Source organism: Mauremys mutica, chromosome 5 (assembly GCF_020497125.1).
Source record: "Mauremys mutica isolate MM-2020 ecotype Southern chromosome 5, ASM2049712v1, whole genome shotgun sequence".
NCBI lineage: Eukaryota > Metazoa > Chordata > Testudines > Geoemydidae > Mauremys > Mauremys mutica.
The window spans coordinates 133,768,983-133,795,023 of record NC_059076.1 but is presented as its reverse complement, the minus strand read 5'-3'; the positions used below and the strand labels follow the sequence as shown (position 1 = coordinate 133,795,023).

The window sequence follows — 26,041 nt, the reverse complement described above, 5'->3', positions numbered from 1 at the left end:
AAATTTGTGGGCAAAACTGTGAGTATTTTTGACTTTGATTACCTAATCAGGTATGTTAGAACTGTCAAGTTCAGATATATTTCTGTACTTCAGCTGTTGGCACCAAATAATGCAGACACACATGATGTTGGTATTCATTATGTCCATAAAAGAAAATCTTCCATATTGAAAATCAGACCCTTAATGTCCTCTGAGGATACATTGTAGCCAAAAGAAACCTGTTCTGTCTTCTAGTTACTCTTGATGCAGTAAAATAAAAATATGAAGTATATTTTATTTAACTGCTGCCTGGTGAACTGAAAAGAGTACACAGAACTATGCAAATAGCAGACTCTCCTATGCACAACTTGTGCATTTATAAAGGTTGTGTATTATGGATACTGAATTCCAAAACAAGTGTCCTTGGTCTTTTAGGAGAGGGTGATTCATTGGTAGATCTGATTGCTTTAACAGAAGTAGTTAAACTTTCTTCAAGTATTGGTGATATCTTTAGGTGCTAATGTGAGGTGATTTAGCCCATTAAAAATTTGGTCTCTACTACAGGTTATATTGTAGTTGATAGATATCTACAATATGTAAGTCTATTTGTAATTCACCATTACGAAAAGAAATCTTTTTCAAATTCTGTTTATAGAATTATACAAGCTGGAGATGGAATGTTCTTTTGTTGTCAATTTTCTATCTTTTGTCTAGTCTAAATCTAAGTCTGTCAGACAACAGGGACTTCACTATTTCCCTTGAACAATAGTCCACTGTTTAATACATCTCACTTTCAGGAAGTTTTCCTGGTATTCAATCTTAATTGTCTATTTCCTAATTTTATCTGATTGCTCTTAGTTAAATCCTTTTGTCTTTTCAAAATCATTTTTTCCCCTCTATGACGTTTACACTGTTCAGATGTTCGCAGATTTTATCATGTTTCCTCTTACTTGTCATTTAGTCAAACTATAGCTACAAAACCCATTTAATCTTTCCTCACAAATCAGTCCCTCTAATCACTTGGTCAGATTTGAACGCTATTTTCCAAATTATCTACAATTGGTTAATTTCTTTCTGGACAACAGCCATTGGGCCTCCAAGGTATGTGGCTTCATCTGCCAGAAATACGCCATAAAGGACATGGTATGTCATCGTGGAGGAGTTATGCTGGGGGGTCTTGCACCTTGCTTCTGAGATGTGTGGAGCTAGGCCTACATTCTTTAGAACCTCCACCTTCCAAAGTTGCAGGTCAGCCCTCAATAGTTCCTTTTTCTTTCCTTTTTTTCCCCTTCTCCAAGCTGTAAAGTTGTTTTTTGCCAGAGCTCTGCCCACCGGAGAAACAAAAAACATGTTTATCAGACATGGAATAGCTTCAACATAGCTGATAATTTTGATTAAGAACATAAGAATGGCCATACTGAGTCAGACCAAGGGTTCATCTAGCCCAGTATTCCATCATCTGACACTTTGGCCAGTGCCAGGTGCTTCAGAGGGAATGAACAGTACAGGACATTTAGCAAGTAATCCATCTCCTGTTGACCAATCCCCATTTCTGGTAGTTGGAAGTGTAAGTGCACCTGAAGCATGGAGTTTCATCACTGACTGTTTTGGCAAATAGACATTGTTGATTCTGGGATCTGCTGAGACCTAGGGCTTTCAATATTCTAATCATTTTACTTGGTAATGAATGTGCTAAGTATGTTTTTCTTCCTAGGGCATACTGATATGAGGTAGGAGGTTGTATAGCAATTAAAATGCATTTATAGCTACTTTTGCACCAAAATAATTTAATTACAATAATTTCTCCTAACAGCAATCCTAATTTAGCTGCCATGTGAAAATGGGTAACTCACTATAATCTAATTCAGAGTTTAACACACTTTTGAAAAGTATATCTTATCAAATGTGCTCAGTGTTTCTGCTTTCATCTGAGAGATTTTGTAAAAAATCAGTTGTCAAGCATGTACTTTTGTGCATCATACTCCCACATCTACCTCTCAAAACTCTTCCCACCTTTCTGACAATCTGTCAACACAGCCAATCAATTTATTCCTACTAGAATTTTATGGATAACAAAGAACTATGTTCTTAAATTTTTGTGTGGTCTTTTTTTACGATACTTAAACATTCTAATTAATAAATTACACCCATCGTGTAAGTTCTTGGAATGTATTGGAGACAAGTTTTTGTTTCAGGAAGTGAAGGAAGTAACTGGGGGATAACCATTTTAGACTTGATTCTGACTAACTGCGAGGAATTGGTAGCAAATATGAAGGTGGAGGGCAATTAGGGTGAAAGTGATCATGAAATGATAGAGTTCATGAGTCTAAGGAAAAGAAGGAGTGGAAGTAGCAGAGTAAGGATAATGGACTTCAAAAAATTAGATTTTAACAAATTCAGAGAGCTTGGTAAAGTCTGATGGGAGGAAAATCTATGTGAAAAAGGAGCTTGGGAGAGCTGGCAGTTTCACAAAGAGACAATATTAAAAGCAAAACTAAAACTATTCCAATGAGAAAGAAAGGTAGGAAGACTAGTAAGAGGCCAATACAGCTCCATCAGGAGCTCTTTAATGACCTGAAAATCAAAAAAGAATCCTACAAAAAGTGGAAACATGGACAAATTACTAAGGAGGAGCACAAAATAATAGGAAAAACATGTAGGGACAAAATCAGAAAGGCTAAGTTACAAAATGAGTTACAGAAAGGGACATAAAAAGCTATAAGAGATCTTTAAATACACAATGAGCGAGAGAAAGATAAAGAAAAGTGTAGGTACTCTCCGTGGCAGGGGAAGAGAGCTAATAACTGATGACATCAAGAAGCCTGAGGAGTTGAAGCAAAATAGGCATTAATCTTCACTAAAAAGGTTAATGATGATCATACTCAACACAATATTAACAACCATGGACTAGGAATGCAGATCAAAATAGGAAAAGATAGGTTAAAGAATATTTAGATAAGGTATACATATTCAAGTTGGCGTGGCCTGATGAAATTCATCCTAGAGTCTTGATCTGTTGGACTGTTTTACCCACACAGTTGTTAGGACTGCACTTTCCATAACCAAACCATCTGAGCTTGCACCCACTCATTTTTTCGTGTTTGGGTATTACTTTGAGCATGTCTCTAATAAACACATACCTCATGTAGTGTTTCTTGCTTAAACCACTCATCCTCATTTGCTCATGTTTCTTCTTGGCTGCCCAACACTCAGTGCTGGCTAGATCACCATTTTATATTGATTTTTCCCTTTTAATCTTACTGGTATCTTCCTGTCACACAGTTAACAACTTATCTTGCTCCATTTGAACCAGCCATTTATTATCCTAGCTCTAATTTTGTTCTCTATTTTCCCAGATCCTTGAACCCAGATTCTTTAAACTTTGTGTTTTCAGTGTTATCTTCCCATCTAGTTTCAAGGATAATTCTTCAGTAGTCACATTTTTGAAATTACATATGATATTCTTTGCATTTCCTCTGCTTATTTTGAACCCATGCCTCTCCAAAACACATCTCTCCATTTACCAGGATCCTCTTCTAGACTTTCTCCTCACTGCGTAGAACATGCACCAAGGTGCCTCCTTCCGTATGTTTCACGTGAGGGTATCCAGGATGACAATAAATAGGAGAAGATTCAATGTTGATCCCTGATATACTCAATGATTTTAAAAGTAAATTAAAAAAGAATATTTTAATGATTTTTATTATGTCATACTATGATATGACTTCACATATGTCTTACTGACATGTCATGCAATATTGAAAAATAATAAATATAAAAATGAAAAATAAAATAAATGTTGAAACAAAATGTTTTGAAATGAAAATTTGATTTTTTTTCAAAATTTCTTTTTTGTGAGAAATTTAGAAAATATTTGTTTTTGTTCCAAGTCAGAATGAAAACAAATTCTGAAATATCAATATTTCCCTTGAAATGGAAATTCCAAGTTTCAATTATCTCTAGTAACAGAGAGAAATTAATTTTAGTATTTGTATCAAATCAAGTCAACGATGTCACTCCCTAAGTGTATAAGGAACTGAGAAACCCTTAATCACCATATCCAAGGTTAAAAGGGTGATATCCAGAAGGTATTCCCTCACATAGAAGGAAGGGAAAAGCATGATCTGGGTCAACACCCAAACCTCTTAGGTCACAGTCTGGGAGAATCCCTGACGTCCTGTTTTACTGAGAAAACGAGACACACACACATGTAGGTATAATTAAGCCATGCATCAGGTAATATGTCTATAACTTGTAATACAAAAGTTTAATACAGGCCTAGTAGAGCTTTTTGTACTGTGCAACCAGATGTGTTTATGTACAAATGTCTTTCAGTTTCTGATGTTTCTAGTTTTGGTATTCTGCCAGTAAACTCAGTTTTTATTGCATTGAGAGATTGTGAAGTTGAGGTTAACCATTATGAGCTGTCTTGTAGAGAAAAAAAACTAAACTCTATTCTCAGAGGAGGCTGAGTGAGCAGAGGTGGTAATACTCTGAGCACAGAGTCACAGTTGAAAAGGGTTGTGATTCCTCTCCTGGGGCAGTGCTACCTAGAAGCTGACTAAGGACATAGTGGGCACATGCATAGGCAAAACAACTTGAGAGTACTAGGCTTAGCTGTAGAGAATAGTGTGGTAAAAATAATTTTACAAAGTATTAAACAATAATAAATTAAATAAAGAAATTGAGGAACTTTGGGGAATATTTTTCCTTACACACAAATCAAAGAAAATATCTTTAGAAGGTGCCCCTAGGGAAACAAATCCCTGTCCTGTAATGGTATCCTAATTCTGTTGTTGTAGTCCACGTAAAATTAGTATACGATGCAATATAGATTCATAGATTTCTAAAGCCAGATTTTATGATCTATTCTGACCTCTTGCAAAACAGGCCCAAGAACCTCACTTAGTAATTCTGCATCAAGTCCGTGTACTGCAGTGATGCTGTCATGTCATATAGTTGTTATGTTGATAAGAATACCCATTATATATGCCTTCATTGCTTGTGGCTGAGTGAGTTGAAGCAACTCCATCTCACTTTCTATCTCACAGAAAAAACTGCACTCCTGATTTGACTGTTGCTGGTCTGTCCTGCCAACTGTCACTTGCTGGTGGCAAGCTATATATTAGATCCATTTATTAGGACACATAGTATTTGTATTCTGTGTGTGTGTGTGTGTGTGTGTAGGGATCTTCTCTCAAATAAGGTAGTGCCTGTAGTTTTAGCTTCACTAGGGATGGCAAATGTTGGTAAATCACTGACTCGGACTGTTACTGCAGAAATCAGGGCCAAGGTTATTCAGAAAGTGGCTGCTGATATTGGTGACGGTAGCAAAGATAATAGGGTAGGAATGGTAACTCCAGTTGCAAGAAAAGACTCATTGCCTCAGCATGGAAGGAAAAAGCAAAATCCAGTAATCTGGTGGGCAGAGAAATGCCATGTATTGTGGTGATTCAAATGGCATAGGCACCATATGCAACGGGATAATTAGATGTATTACTCATGCTTTTGTTGAAAAAACAAAGAGGAAAAAGGGTTGTTTTCTGTGCAACTACATATACATGTGGAATGTGTAGGACAGAAGTAAGTTTTAAAATTGTGTTGGATGGTTCTGCTACTCTTGAGAAAGATCAGAGCAGCAGCAGGCATGCAGGGTTTGTTGTTGTTGTGTTTTTGTTTTGTTTTGGTTCCAACAATTTGTCTCACCTTGGTGAAAAGCCAATCAGGAGACATACTTATTTCTAGTTTTCTAGGTTATTTGATTTATTGTACACCATCTCCTACTTATTCCTCCATGCACTCCTAGGACATAAAATCATGAAACTTAGTATTGGCAAAGACCTGTTAGAGCATCCAGTCTATTCCTCTGCCACTACAGGATTACACCCTAACTGTATGGCTTACCTGTGATAGCCAGCAGCAGTACCGCTCAGTACATATTTGTGTATATCTGCATCTGGACGCTGAGGAGTGCTGCTGCTGCTGGCTGGTCACAGGTATTCCACCTAGGTATAAGAGCGTATTGAGGCTCATTTTAGGGAATATGATTAGACTTGAAATCGAGTAAATTTAAAAAATGTCCTGAGTCCCCATAACAATGTTTGCAATTGTATAATTACACTGAAAAAAAGTTTCTTTTCCCTGTTGCTGTGTAAAAGACTCATACAAACCAGAGGTGGTGGATGGTGGACTGAGGCACTGATTTTATATGGGAAATAATCTTAATTCTGGGTAGAGGGAGAGATCTCATTTCCTCAGATACACTATATCCCACCTTCTTAAAGTCCCAATTTTTAATCTTTAAGTAGGTAGTGCACCATGTAAACATGCTGAAAAACAAAATAGAGGAAATAAATTTTCCCTAATCTCTTTTGGTTGATAATACTTTTAGGTGTTACAAAAGTGTCCCTCAAATATTTGGAAAGTGCTTAAGATCCTTGGATAAAACGCATTCTTCTTCTTCTTCTTCTTCTTCTTCTTCTTCTTTATTATTCTTTATTATTATATTGCATATGATTTATATTAAGTTTGGATTTAAATACAGCTGCAGAATTGTGCTGGAAGCATCGTTCTTGGACCTGAATTCAAACTTCGATTAGTAAAAATATATTTTTTAAAATTCATTGACAAGTTTTTATCTAGTATTTTTAATATGTATATTTATAATAATCCATGAATCCCTTAAAGTTCTCTTGTGCCAGCTGTTACGCTACAAGAGATACAGATGTTAATTCCCTTATGTTAGCCATTTTTAGCAGATTGCCGAATCAGCATCATATTTCCTGTGTGAAATATCATTCTGAAGCAAAAGAATGAATACTGGATGCATTATTGTATGTAACTGCTTTGATTCAAATCCTTGTTTTCATATTGGATGATTAAAAGAGTGTTTATGGAATAGTAGAAGTTAGAAATGGGTATATGATCTGGTCCAGTCTTCTGATCAGCCTAGGCTTATTGTTTTCAGTATATTGTCTAGTGCTTTATTTGGTCTGATTTTAGTTACATTTATGTAGGTTAAGTATATAAAACAATGCCCTAACAGTCTACATCTCTCCCATATCCAATGGTTTCTGAATTTAAACAGGTTCGTTGTAATCAAATTTCATCTTTTTATTGGAAATGTGTTTTTCTGTCTCTGTTATTTTCCTCAATATTCAGGCTAAATTGATTGCCCTAACTTTTCCCTATTCTTATTCATTTATTACAAAACTGCCTAGATAATTTTGACCTTGAATATTGTCTTTTTTCGTATTCACATTCAGTATGTTAACATTTTTCGAACCTGACTGGCTTGCAAAAATTTAGATAATAAAAACATTCTCCTGGATTCTAATGTATTTAATCTGGTTTAGAAGATTAGTTACTTAGTTAGGGAATTTTTATCTGCTGGTGTTGATCTGAAGGAGTTAGATGCCACACAGATTGACTTATTTCCTACTTATTTGTGAAGTGGGTTATTTCCCTCCCCTTAAATGTCAATTTAAACGCTTTGAATGATTTGTCTTGGATTTGTAATGGTGCATAGAAGAATTGTGAGTTGACTATTTATGATTATTTGATTGCTGACTAGCATCCTAGTTTAGGATCTCCACTTAAGGATTATTTAAATCCTCTTATGTTATTTCAGTTAATACAAAGTCTTAATCATTGGAGCAAAAATAAAGATAATGTAATGTTAAAGCTTCTCTTTTAGATGTGATATCTGTCAATCTAACAAATTTACATTCTTTTTCCAAGTATGAATGACCCTAGCTTTATTTATTTTTGGAAAAAAATCATAGGACCGTGGCAAAAGCAATGGTGTCGTGCCTTTTTCAACAGGAATTTTGCACATGTTGGCATTAATAGATCTTCCAATAATTAAATCTGCTCTTACACTTTTAAATGTAATAGGTTTTTAAAACTAAAAAAGCAAAATATTTCTTGATCTCAGATAAGGCTATACTTTGTAAGTGGCATTCAAAGTACAAGGTGTGGCTAGCTGCACATACCACTCAAACCCTTTGTTACATCCCAAAGATATATACACCACATATACTTCACAGTTTAGCATATCCCCCTGTTACTATAGCATAGGATGCCCTCCTGTGGTCAAATGAAATAACTTCTAACCATGACCCAGACTGGCAGAATTTAGGTTTCGTCTCTTCCTACACAAAATAATGGAGAAAAATAAAGTTCTTAATGGAAAATAGTTTTCCTATAAAGAAGCGTACTGGTAAATAAATGGGATTTTGATACACAACCCACAAAAGTTAAATTATTTAGTTCTCGGGCATCAGTATAAAAAAAGTTAAAATGTGCCCCTTCCCCCCACCAGTCAGCCTTTGTATTTTGTTTGTCTTCTAAATTTTGAGGTCTTTTGGGGCATGTACTTGGTCTTCCTGTGTATTTGTACAACAGCTAACACAGAGTGACCCTGATTCTGGTTGACTGAATTTCCTTTGGTAAATTCAAATGTGGTGTAAGAAAACTGAGGCGTATTTATTGGTATTACATGTCTTTGGGAAATCAGTAATCCATAGGCACAATTCTAGAAACTGGGCCAATGGCCTTGTCACTGCAGACCTGGTGAAAATTTTTCTACAAGATGTTTTCTAACTTTTTCTTACTCATACACGCCTCTTGGTATCTTCGGCAGTTCTTACAAAAGCCGAAACTCACATTTTAGTACTAAATATAAATTTGACTGCACAAAACGGCTGGCATAACCTAGATAGAACCAATGTAGATTTCTTATAGATGTTCTCTTGCCAGTCTGGTGGTACTAGATTAACAATAAAAAGAACAGAGTGCATCCGAAGAAGTGAGCTGTAGCCCACGAAAGCTTATGCTGAAATAAATTTGTTAGTGTCTAAGGTGCCACAAGTACTTCTGTTCTTTTTGCGGATACAGACTAACACGGCTGCTAGATTAACAATGTTTATTTAAAATTTAATTTAATTTAATTTATTTAAAACTTGTTTGTAGAAGTTATTTAGGATTTTTAGAAAGTTGCTGTCTGTTTTGGAAGAAGCTGATAATGGAGAAAAGATGAGAATGCACAAGATACATTTATGGAGTTTGATTTAAGTATATCCCTCTGTCAATTTTTTGTTTTTAATGTTTATTGAGCTGAAAAGGATTAAAATCTAGCAGGTGTTTTGAATGGAGTGTGGGAGACTCAGACAATAAAATAATATAAAAATAGTGAAACGATGACTGTATATTTATACTGCTTTCTGTATAAATGCTATTTTACTGGAAAAGGCAGGTCTTTTTAAAAAGTGTTTGTTAGAAATTGGAGGAAATATGAATTAGGAAGATGAGGGGAAAAAAAGTTTTTAGAAATTTTCTAAATTCTGCTTGCATAAAAACCACCAAACAGACTTTTAAATAGGACAATTAAGCAATCAATTTTGTTCAAATCTGCCTTCACTGAGAGTTAAATGGCAAACCGGAAGTGACTATAGATTGCTTAATTAGCTTCAATTAAACACCTGTCTAAGTCTTTCTAATTTGACAAAAGCCATATTTATCAAAATTACTAACAAGGTGCTAAAATATAATATCTATATGTGTGTGCTTGTATATCTATAATCTGATTTAGTAAGCTAAAGGACAGTTTTTGAATTCCTAAATCATAGCACAGAAGATTCATGATTTAAAAGTGAACGTATGTGTTTGACATGTGTCCATGTTGTATCAAGGCACCAGCACAAATGGCACAAATTGACATTCTTGTCAGACTGAGCAGAGAGTTTATATGGGCCATAACTAAGGCTCCGTGTCTGTCACGGAAGTCACAGATTCTGTGACTTTCCACGACCTCTGTGACTTCTGCAGCGGCCAGTGTGGCTGACCCAGCTGCTTCTGCAGCAGCTCCACAGCCAGCTGCACAAGTGCTACTGGAGCGGCCCCGGGGCCAGAAGCACCGGCCGCTGGGTGGGTAGCCCCAGGCAGCTGGCCCTGGGGACTAGGGTGACCAGATGTCCCGATTTTATAGGGACAGTCCCAATTTTTGGAGCTTTTTCTTACATAGGCACCTATTACCCCCCACTCCCTGTCCTGATTTGTTCATACTTGTTATCTGGTCACCTTACTGGGGACTGGCTGAGCAGCAGTCCCGGGAGCAGCAGGAGCAGTCACAGCTCAGAGGCCCCCAGCAGTGGTCCCGGAGGCTGTGGGAGCAGCGGCGGGTTGGTGGCCCCGAGGACAGCCAGAGCAGCTGCTGCTCAGTGGCCTCCGGCAGCTGATGCCATTGTTCCTGCCCTGTCCCAGCAGCAGTCCCCTGCACCCACACAGAGCAGCACCTCCCCCCCAGCTAAGATTTAGTCAGGGGTGTATAATACAAGTCATGGACAGGTGACAGGCTGTGAATTTTTGTTTGTTGCATGTGACCTGTCCAGGGCCGCCCAAAGGATTCTGGGGGCCTGGGGTCTTCAGCAGCGGGGAGCCCTTCCGTTCCGGGACCCGCCACTGAAGTGCCCCGAAGACCCACGGCGGGGGCCCCCCCGCCGCTGAATTACTGCCGAAGCGGGACCCGCCGCCGAAGTGCAGCCCGGTCTTCGGCGGTAATTCAGCGGTGGGGGGCCCCCACCGCGGGTCTTCGGGGCACTTCAGCGGCGGGTCCCGGAAGGGAAGGGCCCCCCCGCCGCCGAACTACCGCCGAAGACCGGGCTGAACTTCGGCGGCGGGTCCCGCTTCGGCGGTAATTCTCCAGTGGGGGGGTCCTTCTGCCCCGGAGCGGAAGGACCCCCCGCTGGCTAAGACCGGGAGCGGAAGAAGCTCCTGCGCCTGGCCCCGCAAGAGTTTTCTGCCCCCTCCCCGAGCGAGTGAAGGACCCCACTCCAGGGGCCCCGAAAAACTCCCGTGGGGGCCCCTGTGGGGCCCGGGGCCTGGGGCAAATTGCCCCTCTTGCCCCCCCCTCTTTGGGCGGCCCTGGACCTGTCCATGACTTTTACTAAAAATACCCATGACTAAATCGTAGCCTTACCCATAACCACAGAGCAACCATCTTACCCTTGAAGGGACTTTCCCTGGATCAAGACTGAGGCACGCTGGCTTTGCTGTGTGGAAGCTTACACTACATGGACATGTTAACTGGATAAATGGAGAACTTGATGGATATCAGTCAGGTAGTTTTCATGAACAATACATTCACACAGACTTCAATAAGTAAAAAAAAAAGATGGTGTTGCTGGTTATAAAATAATCAAAAACACAGATATGTACTACAGGAGAGATACAGGAATGTTCAGAGAATCTTATAGATGGTAGCGTAGAATGAATTACATATATTTGTGATGTAATTTGGCAGGAAAAAAGAAACAATACAATTTGTGGTAAGGAAAGTGCAGATTTATTTAAAGTGACAAAGAGAGTGTAACTGGGACTATTGGCATGAAATTGATATGATTATGATCAGAAAAGTAGTTATGTAAAAACACAACATCTTACTCAACAGAATTTCTCTCTCTATGTGTTCAGAATCATATTGGCTTAATTTAGAAATAAAAAGTAAATTTATATTTTTTTCTATTTGTACTACAGAGCCTGCAAATCTATGGGAGAGTATGTTGCATGTTTTTCTGTCTTGCACATGAACAGAATGCACATACCAGCTGTCAAACGCTTTTACCTTCTCCTCACATCTAATGCTTCTCAGTTGGATAAGGGTTATTATGGACTACTGGTAATGAACAGAGAAAGAGCACAGCTTGACTTCCAGATCCTAGGGTGAGCTTACAGTATGCAGAGCTGGAAGTTTATACATCAAGCAAACAAAATTGCACATTACTTATAAACTTAGCAAATTTAATGTGTAAGTCATAGAGAACCAAGAAATCTAGAATCACACTTAGGATATATCTGACCTTGAGAACAGGAAACTCCAAGTGGAATATCAGTCCTGATTGTGAACTACATTAGACTGAGAAGTAGTCTACAAAGTTAAATGAAGGGAGCCCCATGGCAGAGGACAATTAAATTCAGACCAGACAAAGTACTAGAAAATATAGAGTAGGGAATGATCTTGCACTGGTCAGTTGATAAATTCTTAACAGGACTTTTCCATCTCTTATTTCTAGAGTTATTTACCCAGTTTCAAAGTGTGTCAGATGGATGTGCAAGGAACATCTAAATAAGTGGGAGGACCACTGGACTAGGTTTAAAAAAAAATTCTATGGGCATTTTTAAAATTTTGAATTGTTTTTGTATTAGGACCGAATCCTGAAAGATTGGAGCTGCAGGTGCTTCGTACCTTTGAATATAAGACTATATGTTTTTAAAAATACATTGTTAAAGAATCATAATACCCAAACGACTGTCCCTTGTAACTTTATTCTTGCAAAAGGATTTCACTTAATAAAGTATTGGAAACGTATAATTACAAAAATGTTTTTTCCTCTTTGATGACATAAAGTTTTCTCAGAACCATGAGCATTCTGAAAAAACAATGCTTAGAGAGATACCATTAGTATAATCAGTCAGGCAATAAGTGCATTCAGGTGGAAGGCTGCCATTATATCAAGAAAGAGAAAAAAAAAAGGCCTTATACTAAAATGTCAGGGCTGCCTTTATTCAGGTCATTGACTGTTTCTAGCAGATTGATGACATATTAGTATTTTGAGAAGAGAAGAATAACATACAACCATTTACATTTAGAGTTCAAGAAATGCCACTGTCTGGAACAAGAAACGTTTACTTGGATATTAGGGGGAAAATGGTAAAATGTTTTGCAGAATACTAATAACCTTTCAGAGATGCCATTTTAAATTAATAGTTTTACCTCTGGCAACTGGAATTTTATGTTTATAATATGCATTATAGATGTGTATAGAATAAATTCAATGAAATAAACATGTTTTACGAGTTTTACCTTATTTTTTTTTACCAGTTTTTTAATCCAGTAAAAGTCTTAATTTATTGGGCTAGAGTCATAAAAGGACTTGACTGCCCTTTTAGGCACCTAAATCCCAGAATTAGGGCCCACTAAGATTCACAAAACTCCTGGTCAGCTGCCACCAAACGCCGTAGGTTCCTAAACTTACTCAGCACCTAGGTTCTTGCAGTAAAAGTTCTCTAGGCAACTATGTTCCTCCTCCTAAACATGTGCACTGTTGCTCCCCTTTAGGCTTCTGGGCACCTAAGTGCCAGTGTGATTCAAAATGGGTGATAAGATAGGTGTTGCTCTGCCTAACACAAGTGTGAGGTCTGTTTACATTTCCTCAGCCCCCTAACCCCCCCCCCAACTCTGTCAGCTTCTTGTCAAAAAGTTGTAGGCACCTAACAGCAAGATTCTACAACTGAGAATCCCAAGCAGAGGGACATGCAGCCCAGCCTTAGGTACTGCTGTCCCTGAGAGGGTCAGGATTTAGGACACAGCCCTCTCTTTGGAATCTCCTATTGTCTAGTTTATGCAGGGAGCTGTCTAGCATGCTGGGTTTTGGGAATCCCATTCTCTAGGTGCCTATCTCTCTCCCAGTCATTGTATAGGGAGCCTAGCAGGGGTGAAAGTAACATAAAAGACTTACCGGTTCAGGAGCCCGACTCCGGGCCCCTGGAAGAGGCAGGGCAGAAGGGGTGGGGCTAGGAATCAGCCTCCCCTTCTGCGCTGCCCAGACTGCACCTTCCAGGGCTCCGGCGGTGATTTAAAGGGCCCAGAACCCTGGCCGCTGTTGCAGTAGTGGTGGCGGTGGCCAGGAGCCCTGGGCCCTTTTAAATCACCGGGGCCCAGAGCATCTGCCCCTTTTGTCCCCCACACCCCTGGTCGGCAGCGCTTTAACCTCTGGGGTACATACCAGCCCACTTTCACCTCTGGAGCCTAGTCATTATTCCCAGTGATGTTTTAGGCTCCTAAAAATTGGCTGTCTGAGGAGTTCATTGGACCGTTTATGTTGATTTTCAGTAAATCTTGGTGCACTGGGGAAGTTCCAGAAAACTGGCAGAAAGCTAATGTGCCAATTTTTAAAATGGGTAAATGGGATGATCCAGGTAATTTAAATGTCAGCCTGACATCGATCCCAGGCAAGGTAATGGAGTGGCTAATATGAGACTTAATTAATAAGGAAATAAAGATGGATAATATACTTTATGCCAATCAGCATTTGTTTATGGCACGTAGATTCTGTCAAACTAACGTGATATCTTTTTTGATGAGATTACAAATTTGGTTGATTAAGATAGTGGTGTTGGCTAAATAAATTAGACTTCTGTAAGATGTTTGCCTTGGTACTACTCAACATTTTGATAAAAAACTAGAACGATGTAAAATTAACATGGCACTCATTAAATGGATTAAAACCTGGCTAATGGATAGGTATGAGAATGTAATTATAAATAAGGAATTGTTATCAAGAGGGTGTGTTTCCAGAGGTGTCCCTCAGAGACCCATTCTTGGCCCTGTGCGCTTTAATATTTTATCAGTGACTTGGAAGAAAACATAGAATCATCACTGATAAAGTTTGTAGATAACACAAAATTGGTCTTAGGTTGCATGACTCAAAAAACATGGCTATTTAGAGATAATGTATTTGGAGTTACTGGTGGTTTATTCATGCAGTCAGTTTACAACAGGATGCCACCAAGCATGAGCTCCACACTATCTATTCAACTTTGAGGTGTTTGCAAGGGAAGGTGGCACCAGCTTGTCCAGTAGTGCCATCTGAATTATCTATCAGCCAGAGTCTGCAGCATCAGTTGCATCAGAGGGAAGATCATTTTAAGATGTTCCTCAATTGTCTGTTGCAATAATGTCATTGATAGAGCTCTGTAACACAATGGACAGCTGCATTTAAGTCAATGGCAGATACATGGCATGGTTTCCTATCTCCACGAGAGTTTGGCAAGGCTATGGTCTCTCACTGTCATTCAGTATCAGCATAAATTGGTTGATGGATAAGCTCGAGGACTCAACTGTAAGTGGCATTGAGGGGAGCACCCTTCTTCAAGATCTTGAATATGTCAGTGACTTTGTCTTGTTGGCTCAGTTTGATGATTTGATGCAGCTGATGGTTGATCTGGTCTGGCCCAAAGCAGTGTTCATTGCTCTGGTTATTAATCCAGATAAAGCTAAGCTCTGGTCATTACCATAAAATAGCTCCCAGCTCAGTATTAACCTGTCTGGAAGGGACACTGGGCAGGTGGCAAATGCTTGGGAGGCATCACAGAGAGTGCTGGAGGATGTTCAAAAGATTTGGACAGTGATATAGCAGCAGCTGCCGCCATGTTTTAGGCCCTTCCTCGGTCTCTGTAGGGATCTCATGACATCAAGTTTGTGCCTATTTAAGCCAGCAGTAGGAACAGGAAGCTGTCCAAACAACTGGGCTCCACCCTCTTCTAGACTCTGTGCCTTGTGCTTCCTTGCTCCCGCTCCTACTCCCCTGGCTTGATTTCCTATCATCCAAACCCAGGGTGAATCCTGGCATGTTCATGTTTCTGATCTCCAGTTTGTTTCATGACTCTGACCTCCTGGTATCCTGACCCAGCCTGACTCTTGACTCTTCTCTTGGGACTGCAGACTCTGGCTCTGATTACTAGGTTTGGCCGCTTACTGCCCAGTCATGACGGCTGTGGATCTATGGAATCACAGTCACACCAACTCTGTTGCATGGAAATAAAACATGGGTGCTGAAGAAGGCTGACGAACAGCAGACTGACATTTTTTATTCTTGTTGTTTTCATCAGCTGCTCCATTCCAAGTGACAGGACAAGATCCAAAGTGAGGATATTTTAAGCTGAAACCAACAGCCACCTCCATCAGTACTAGCTTAGTTTTGGCAGTTTCCTTGGTATGGACATACTAGAAGAATGAAAGATCTGCAAATTCGGAAACTTTTGTACCAAGGAACACTGCTACATGGCTGTTGAATGTGTGTATGTCAAAAGCTTCAGTGGTGTACCAGGATTGTCAGTGAGAGACATAAATTGAACGTATAATCAGACTACCTTAAGCACCTTGCCAGAGATCAATCTGGGTAGTCCTTAATTTGCAAGAAGACCATGTCCCTTTGGGATTTTCCATGCTGATGAGGGTGATGAGTTATTGGAATAGTAGCAACCTTGGGTGGGGAGGTTATGTGTGTTCTAAGTATTTATTTTTTCCTCTTTATTGTCATGTTCAGTAGAGTAAAAGTACCTATGAGATTGATCTCAGGCTGCAGTTAGGCTCCAAATCTCTCCTTTGTTCAAAGGTGAATGATGTTGCTTTGTTGTTTTCGGAATTATCAACCCTCTGCATAAAAACGTACTAGCAATGACTTGCCTTTGTTTTTATAATTGTCAGATGTTGCTAGTTCATGCCTTCCACATTTGGAGCTATTGTCTGTCCATTGTTTAAAATTTGTAAGCCATTGTTTAAAAGTTAGCAGGCAGTGCAAGTCAATTGTTGGAAAATCTGTGCTTCTAGCATGAAAATAGTTTGATAAATTTTGCCTAATCACAGGCAGGATTCTCACACAACCCTGTTTGCCAGAGTTGCTACAGACACCTACCTGGTTCCCTGCCAGCTCTCAGGGACCCTTCCAAGAATCTATGGCTCCAGAGTGACACCACCATGCCAGGGCTTCCAGACTCTGTGCCATGGAGCTTGGGAGTCTGGTAACACTGCAGCTCTCAGAGCTTCTAGGCTCCATGCCAAACTGGAATGAAACCACATTCTGAAATAGTGAAATTTATTGCAAACCAGAAATCTGTAGTTTTTGCCAGCGAAAAGGAAAAAGTCTCTTTTTACACATTTGAGGTACAACCCCTCCCATTTATAAATGAAACTATGATCATGGTTTAAAGATCAGCATTTCATTGTAAAAGAGATTAATTGTTTGAGATGCCTTTGTTCACAATTCAGTAATGTAAAAAGACAGCAAAAGCCTGAGGCCGGAGTGGAAAGCAATAATTCCTAGTGTATGGTGCTCCTTTTTGGACTGATAACCACTCTGAGGGTTCTAAAAAAAAAAAAAAATCATAGTGATGCCAATTCATCATCCTCTGCAAAGCCTGCATTTATATTCTGATCTAGATGATTAATCTTTGTCTAGATTATGGGTTCTCAATAGCTCTGAACAACATGTCAGTGGGTTGCAACCAGATTGCTTTTCTCATATTGCTAAAGGAAGGAATAATCCCAGCTGGATGGGAGGAAGTCTCCAGTTCCTGGCATGAGAAAGGGAATCCTGGTATGGAAAAGGTTAAGAACCACTGGTAAAAGATTCATAGAATCCATGGCCAGAAGAGATCGTTGTGAGCAACTAGTCTGACCTCCCGTGTAACACAGGCCAGAGAACTTCCCAAAAATAATTCCTAGAGCACATGAATATACGCTTTTTGGAGACCTGTCTTTATATACATGTATTGGACAGGGCAGAAAAATTCTGCCACTGACAACCAAATTGAAACAAATAATATATTTTCCTTATTCATGTTCATGTCTGCCTGTGATTTTAGGAGCATCTCTGAAACATGATGTATTATCATTTGTTTTATGTTAACAGTTTTTAAATCTTTTTTACATAGTTTTGTAGGCATCAAAAAATTCTTCATCTAGGATATTACTATACTTAGAGAAGCTTGAAACAAAAGAAGGCTTTTCTGCTGGTGTGACTCTTTGGGGAAGGGGGAAGAATCTCCTCTCTTCTACCTCTTTTGTTTTCCCCCTTAGTTGTATAGAAAGACAAAGGTGCATCTTCGATTGGAGGACATAATGTAAGGATACACATTCAGATTCCATGTTAGCAGATTATACAGGATAGCATAAAATGGGTTGAAAAAAAGATGAATGGAGGGCAGACAACTAATGGGGGAGGGGTGGGAAAGAGAGTGAGTGTGAGTGCATGTGTTTGCAGGCGTATAATAATTGAAAGTCTGTTAAAGAAAATAACTGGCTTCTAATGTGTCTCACTCTAGGCCACTTGAAATTACACGAAAGGGATATAGGTGATGAAGAGATGAGTCACTAAAAAGGCAAACTGATATAAAGAATGATGATTAATGTCTTCAGACACGACCAGCGGGGACACACAGGAACACATGGAGACAGGAGTCTTCGGTTATGGCTCGGTTCATTGTAGCAGAAGCTCAGCTACACCCTGCAGAGGCATAGCTGTACCATCTGTTCATCTCCCCCACATCCCGAGGAGTGAGCACCAAGATCTTTTTGCGTTTCCCCTTTGTTGTAATCATCAGCCCTCCTGCTCCCCAGGCAGGCAGTTCTAGTCTTGGTCTCGGCCCAATAATTGCCCTCTAATTTCCCTGCTTAAATCCTCGGCCCCTGTTTCTGTTTACAACTGCTATGACCATTTGTTGCCACATAAAGAGCTGTTTTGAGCACTTGGGTGTCTTTAGTCAGTCAACACCTGCAGGCTTGTGGATTGGGGTTTTTCCGTGTGCATCTTTTGCCAGCAGCTTACCAGACAGACTTAATGTCAGACAGAGCCATCCCCCCACAGTTAACACCATATTTTTCAAACTGGTCATACTTGGCAAAGTCTCCCTGGAGCCATTTTGTTCTATACTATATAGTTTCAACCAGTTTGCCTGGTACTGAAGTCAGTCTTACCAGCCTGTAATTGCTGGGATCACCACTGGAGCCCTTTTAAAAATTGGCTTCACATTAGCTATCCTCCAGGCATTTGATACGGAAGCTGATTTAAATTATAGTTACAAACTACAGTTAGTAGTTCAGCAATTTCACATTTGAGTTCCTTCAGAATTCTTGGGTGAATGCCATCTGGTCTCGGTGACTTATTACTGTTTAGTTTATCAATTTGTTCCAAAACCTCCTCTAATGACACCTCAATCTGGGACAGTTCCTCAGATTTGAAGAATGGCTAAGGTTTGGGAATCTCCCTCACATTCTCAGCCGAAAAGACTGATGGAAATAATTCATTTAGCTTCTCCGCAATGGCCTTATCGTCCTTGAGTGCTGCTTTAGCATTTTGATCATCCAGTGGCCCCACCGGTTGTTTAGCAGACTTCCTGCTTCTGATGTATTTAAACATTATTTTTGCTATTACTTTTTGAGTCTTTGGCTAGTTGTTCTTCAAATTATTATTTTTTTTTTGGCCTTCCTAATAATATTTTTTACAATTCATTTGCCAGAGTTTATGCTCCTTTCTATTTTCCTCACTAGGATTTAACTTCCACTTTTTAAATAATGCCTTTTTGTCTCTCACCGCTTCTTTTACTTTGTTGTTTAGCCACAGTGGCACTTCTTTGGTTCTTTTATTATGTTTTTTTAATTTGGGGAATACATTTAAGTTGAGCCTCTATTATGTTGTTTTAAAAAAGTTTCCATGCAGCTTGCAGGGATTTCACTTTTGGCACTATACCTTTTAATTTCTGTTTAATTAACTTCCTTATTTTTGAGTAGTCCCCCTTTCTGAAATTAAATGCTACAATGTTGGGCTGCTTTGGTGTTTTCCCCACAGCAGGAATGTTAAATTTAATTACATTAAGGTCACTATTAGCAAGCAGTCCAGCTATATTCACCTCTTGGACCAGATCCTGTGCTCCATTTAAGACTAAATCAAGAATTTCCTCTCCTCTTGTGGGTTCCAGGACTAGCTGCTCCAAGAAGCAATTATTTGAAGTGTCAAGAAACTTTATCTCTGCATCCTGTACTGAGATGACGTGTATCCAGTCAATATGGGGATAGTTGAAATCCCCCATTATTATTGAGTTTATTTTTATAGCCTCTGTAATCTCCCTGAGGATTTCACAGTCACTATCACCATCCTAGCCAGGTGGTAGGTAATATATCCCTATTATTAGAGCATGTCATTACTATACAAAGAGATTTTATGGTACAGTTTGGGTCATTTATGTTTTTTACTTCATCTGATTCTATGCTTTCTTTCACAAATAGTGCTACTGCCTCACCAGCATGACCTGTTCTGTCCTTCCGATTTATTTTGTACTTGGCTTGGAAACTTGAAGCTTGTGGAGCCCTGGGTAAAGCTGGGGCTCCTGGGCTTTCAGGTTCCCAGATCCATGACCAGGAGTCTGGAAGACCCCAGCAGCCTGGAGAGGTGGCAGGTTTCCCATAGAAACCTCCTTTTGATTCACCAAAAGTTCATCAAACCCATGATGTTTCTGCAAAACATTTTGAGTTCTACAAATCTGCATTTTCTGATTAAACTGTTTTGTTAGAAAATGTATAACCCAGCTCTGCCCTCAATGTCTTCACATATTAGCATTGCAATGGTTGGGGAAAATTTGAAATAAAAGTACTCAACATGTGTATTATTTTAGTGAAATTCCTTGATATCAGTTCTGTAAGGATGGGTGAATATTTTGAAGATTAATAATTTCATTTGAAATAATGCAAACATAATATTATGCTATTATGTCCATAATAAAGGACCATTTCCATTAAGGTTTAACAAAAATCAGTATATTGAATTTTTGTGGAGGTGATTTTGGTTACTTAATTTTTGTTTAGTTGTTTCTTTATCATGGTAGGATGTGCAGAATGGTGCACTATACCAATCAACAAGATTAGGTTTGATTTTTTTTTAATGGAATACTTAATGTTTTGGGGACAGGAAGAAGTTAAGCTTGTCCTCTGTCCCTGCCCATTCATAGTAGTTATGTAATTTTTCTACCAACAAAAAATTCTATATGTTACTACAGTAATTTATTTTTGAGCCATTGGACTCCTTTGTCTTTGGCTGCCCCTGCTGCAATGTGTTAGTGATTCTTCTCTACGTAGACACTTTCTGATGACATTCCTTTATTGTCCAGCTTTTCCTTAATTTATGTGTTCTCCCTGTGTATGTATTATCTGAAGTACCCTGGCAGCAACAGACCTAATTCTTCTCTGAGTGCTAGTCTATATGTGTTCCACTTCTGTGGTCATGTGCCCCATGCATTGAAGATCAGAATGCTTTAGCCAGCACTGTCAATTGGTCACACATGCTCTGTCACATCCATCCCCCATCAAGGGTATAATTAAGCTCAGATCCCAGCCTCATTTTCTTTGCCCTCAGTTTAACCATGCCAATTTCTGCAGTATCTTTTTTATTGAAAGTATAAGGTCAATTAGTTTCACTGCCAACTGCATTTGAAACCTGTTTTTACTAATCTTGTATGAGTAATTTATTGTGTTTCTTTGTTAATCTGGAATTAGGTTACAGAGATCTACCACCATGATGTAAACAGTGAAACCAACTTTTAAAAGTATGGAAATTCAAAGTTGAAATTCTGGTTAACATAAAACGAAATAAATAACATGGGCTCTGAGTTCGCCAAACCTGTGTGTGGGTGTCCAGACTGCTAAGTGAGTTGGAGAAACCTGTGCTATAACTTGTATCCCCAACTGGCATAGTAAGCCCAGGTCCAAAGCAGATACAGACTTGGGTACAAAGATTTTGCTTGAGAATGTTAGGGAGAGGTTAGGATTTAACACCCAGATAATAATCCATGTTAACTCTGCAGTACATACCCTTATGGTCACCCAAACAACCTTGTATATCCTGATTAGAGCTATTTAAATCCACCTGCGATTGTGACTCAGCAGTAATTCCATTGCTTTTTCATTCACGGTTTAAGCACCTGATAACAGAACACCTCAACAGAGGTGCCCAGCATGCTTATGCTAGTTCCTAAAGTACATTAGCCTGTTGTATATAACTTGAATGATTTGAATTTTGTGATGTAATGTGATTTCTTTGGGCAGGCGGAATGGCAGAAAGGCACATTAGATACAGTGTGCAATGTTTTCTAAATCTCCAAAAAATCTTACTCAAGTTACTCAACATGTTTGCAACAAATTCTAATTGTCAGTGTGACCTAATACTAAAAAAATGTGAAAGTATGAACAGTATTCTTAAGTTAAAATGTCTTCAGTGCAAAAATGGGACCATTACTGCAGCATCAACTATTGTCCTACCTTAGTATGTGTACACTGAAGTAATAAAACTCATAATGCTTTTTAGCTTGCATAGTCTTTTCAGCAGGGGCTGCATCTTCCTTTGTGTCTGGAAAGTGGCCAAAGTTTAGACACCACCACAATACAAGTAATACCACTTGTCATCCCAGAAAAGTGTTGCTTTTTCGACTGCTGCCAACTTTTGTGTTATATTTAATTGCTCGATTGTGGCATTACTTTAATACTGTTTCTTTCTGGACTTTGCTTCTTAACACTATCTCTCCAAATGTTTGAGTGTTACTAAAATTTGGCTCTCCCAACCTGGGCTGGATATGGATCAAGAAATAAGCAGTAAAAAATCTCTGTTCCTTATTATCAGTATAATTTTCTGGGCATTTGGGACCACATTTTCAAACTCGGCAGCCTCATATTAGGCACCTAAATCCATATTAAAGAAATTAAAATAAGTGGCCGGGTTGTAAATGTATACACCTAGGAGTAAAGAATGTATGCCATATTTACAAGTTAAAGGAGGACTCTATCCTAAGAAGCAGTGACTCTGAAAAAGATCTGTGGGTTATGATGGCTAATCCACTGAACATGAGCTCTCAGTGCAACACTGTGGCCAATAGGACTAATATGATCGTTGGAGGCATAAACAGGGGAATCTTGGATAGGAAAAGATAGGTTATTTCACCTCTGTATTTGTCACTTGTGCAACTGCTGTTAGAGCATTGTGTCCAGTTCTGGTGTCAACAATTTAAGAACATGTTGATAAATTGGAGAAGGTTCAAAGAAGAGCCATGAGAATGATTAAAGGATTAGAAAACCTGCCTTATAATAATAGACTCCAAGCGTTCAATCTATTTAGCTTAACAAAAAGAAGGTTAAATGGGGACTTGATCACAGACTATAAGTACATGGGGAACAAATATTTGATAATGAGTGTTTCAGTCTAGCAGAGAAAGGTATCCAATGATCCAACATCTGGAAGTTGAAGCTAGGCAAATTGAGACTGGAAATAAGGCATATTTTTTTAACATTGTAATTAAACATTAGAACGATTTTCCAAAGAGTTGTGGTGGATTCTCCATCAATGGCAACTTTTAAATCAAGTTTGGACGGGTTTTTTTTCTAAAAAGATCTGCTCTAGGAATTATTCAGGGCAAGTTCTCTGGCCTGTGTTCTACAGGAGGTCAGGTTAGATGATCCCAATGGTCCCTCTTAGCCTTGGAATTTATGAATTTAGATGCTGAGCACTTTTAGCTCCCATGAAAGCCAGTCAAATCTGTGCATGCTTGGCATGTCTGAAGGTTGGGCTATTTTTATTGAGATTTTTTTTTAAAAAAAGACACATACAGATCACATGACCTTCCATATGGGACAGCTAATTTAATACTAATTAGGGCAACTAATTAAAGTGCTGTGCAAACTTTTTAAAAAACCTTTTTTTTTCCCTCCCCAAAGGTGACAACCCTTGTTAACACAAGCAACAAAGGACCATCTGGTAAAAAGAAAGGGCGATCTAAGAAGGCACATGTGTTGGCTGCTTCAGTAGAACAAGCTACCCAAAACTTTTTGGAAAAAGGAGAACAGATTGCTAAAGAGAGCCATGACCTCAAGGAGGAATTGGTTGTTGCTGTAGAGGATGTACGCAAACAAGGTATGTACAGTGAATCTGTCGTAACTCTGAACTTATTATAATTGCTACATGAGAGAACATAGGGGAGAAATCAAATCAGTATCTTAGATGTCTGTATACTGATGCAAGAAGTATTGGGTATTAGCAGGAAAAAATAGAAATGCTAGTTAATAAGCACAACTATGAAATAGTTGGCATCAAAGAGACTTGGTGGGATAATACACATGTCTGGAATATTGGTATAGAATGGTATATACACAATAAAGATAATGGATTTCAAGAAGGCAGAGTTCAGCTAACACAGGGAGTAGGTAGTAAGATCCCATGGGAAGCAAGTCTAAGGGGGAAAACAGTTCTAGAGAGTTGGCACTTTTTCAAAGAGATATTAATAAGGGCACAAGAGCAAACTATCCCACTGTGTAAGAAAAATAGGAAGTATGGCAAGAGATCACCCTGGTTTAACCAGGAGCTCTTCAATAATCTGAAACTCAAAAAAGAGTCCTACAAAAAATAGAAACTAGGTCAAATTACAAAGGATGGATATAAACAAACAACACAAGTATTGACAAAATTAAAAAGACCAAGGTACAAAACACGATTAAACTAGCTAGAGACATAAAAGGTAACAAGAAAATAGTCTACATATACACTAGAACCAAGAGGAAGACCAAGTACAGGGTTGGCCTGTTACTCAATGAAAGGTGGGGAAACAATAATAGAAAATGTGGAAATGGCAGAAGTGTTAAGTGGCTTTTTTGTTTCAGTTTTCACCAAAAAGGTTAGTAGCAATTGGACGTATAACATAGTGAATGCCAGTAAAAAAGAAGGTAGGATCAGAGGCTAACATAGGGAAAGAACAAGTTAAAAATGATTTAGACAAGTTAAATGTCTGCAAGTCACCAGGACCTGATGAAATACATCCTAGAATACTCAAGGAGCTGATTGAGGAGATATCTGAACCCTTAGCCCTGGTCTACACTGGGGGGGGGCGGTGTCGACCTAAGATACACAACTTCAGCTGTGCGAATAATGTAGCTGAAGTTGGTGTATCTTAGGTTGACTTACCTGGCCGTGAGGACGGTGGCAAGTCGACCACTGCCGCTCCCCTGTCGACTCTGCTTCCGCCTCTCGCAAGCTGGAGTTCCAGAGTTGACGGGGAGCATTGTTGGGAATCGATTTATCCGCGTCTATACGAGACACGATAAATCGATCCCCGATAGATGGATCACTACCCGCCGATCCGGTAGTGAAGACCTGCCCTTAGTGATTACCTTCCAAAAGTCGTGGAAGATGAATGAGATTCCAGAGGACTGGAAGAGGGCAAAGATAGTTCCAATCTATAAAAAGGGGAATAAGGACAATCAGGGAATTACAGAGCAGTCAGCTTGACTTCAGTACCCAGCAAGGTAATGAACCAAATAATTAACCAATCAATTTGCAAACACCTACAAGATAATAAGGTGATAAGTAACAGTCAGCATGGATTTGTGAAGAACAAATCATTTCAAAGCAACCTAATAGCTTTCTTTGACAGGGTACCAAGCTTTGTGGAATGGGGGGAAGCAGAAGATGTGATATATCTTCACTTTAGCTTCTGATACTGTCTCACATGACCTTCTCATAAACAAACTAGGAAAATACAACCTAGATGGAGATAATAGAAGGTGGGTGCATAACTTTTTGGAAAACTGTTCCCACACAGTAGTTCATAGTCAAGCTGGAAGGGTATATCAAGTGGGTCCTGCAGGGATCAGTTCCGGGTCCAGTTCTGTTCAATATCTTCATCAGTGATTTAGATAATGGCACAGAGATTACACTTATAAAGTTTTGCGGACGATACCAAGCTGGGAGGGGTTGCAAGTGCTTTGGAAGATAGGATTAAAATTCAAAATGATCTGGACAAACTGGAGAAATGGTAAATAGGATGAAATTCAATAAGCACAAATGTAAAGTACTCCACTTAGGAAAGAACAATCAGTTGCACACAAACAAAATAGGAAATGGCTGTCTTGGAAGGAGTACTGCTGACAGGGAACTGGAGGTGATACTGGATCACAAGCTAAATATGAATCAACAGTGTAATGCTGTTGCAGGAAAAGTGAACATCATTCTGGGATATATTAGCAGGAGTTGTAATCAAAACACGAGAAGTAATTCTTCCATTCTACTCCACACTGATTAGGCCTCAGCTGGAGTATTGTGTCCAGTTCTGGGTGTTACATTTCAAGAAAGATGTGAAAAAATTGGAGAAAGTCCAGAGAAAAGCAACAAAAATGATTACAAGTCTAGAAAATATCATCTATGAGGGAAGATTGAAAAAAATGGGTTTGTTCGGTCTGGAGAAAAGAATATTGAGGGAGGACAGGATTACAGTACATAAAAGGGAGGTGGTGGAATTTCTATCCTTAGAGGTTTTTAAGACCCGACTTGACAAAGCCCTGGCTGGGATGATTTAGTTGGGGTTGGTCCTAATTTGAGCAGGGGGTTGGACTAGATGACCTCCTGAGGTCTCTTCCAACCCTAATCTTCTATTATTCTATGATTCCATGAAAAGGTTGTTACAAGGAGGAGGG

The 26,041-nt window shown here is 39.1% G+C and overlaps 1 protein-coding gene across 3 annotated transcripts in view; it reads left to right on the top strand.

The window, feature by feature from the left end:
• CTNNA2 (catenin alpha 2) overlaps positions 1-26,041 on the top strand; it is a 765,838-nt gene that overhangs the window by 135,061 nt on the left and 604,736 nt on the right. For all 3 annotated transcript variants that reach the window (XM_045017825.1, XM_045017826.1, XM_045017827.1), the window contains exon 3: positions 23,294-23,489. In XM_045017825.1, the coding sequence (XP_044873760.1) occupies positions 23,294-23,489 (196 nt within the window). The remainder of the gene's footprint in view (positions 1-23,293; positions 23,490-26,041) is intronic.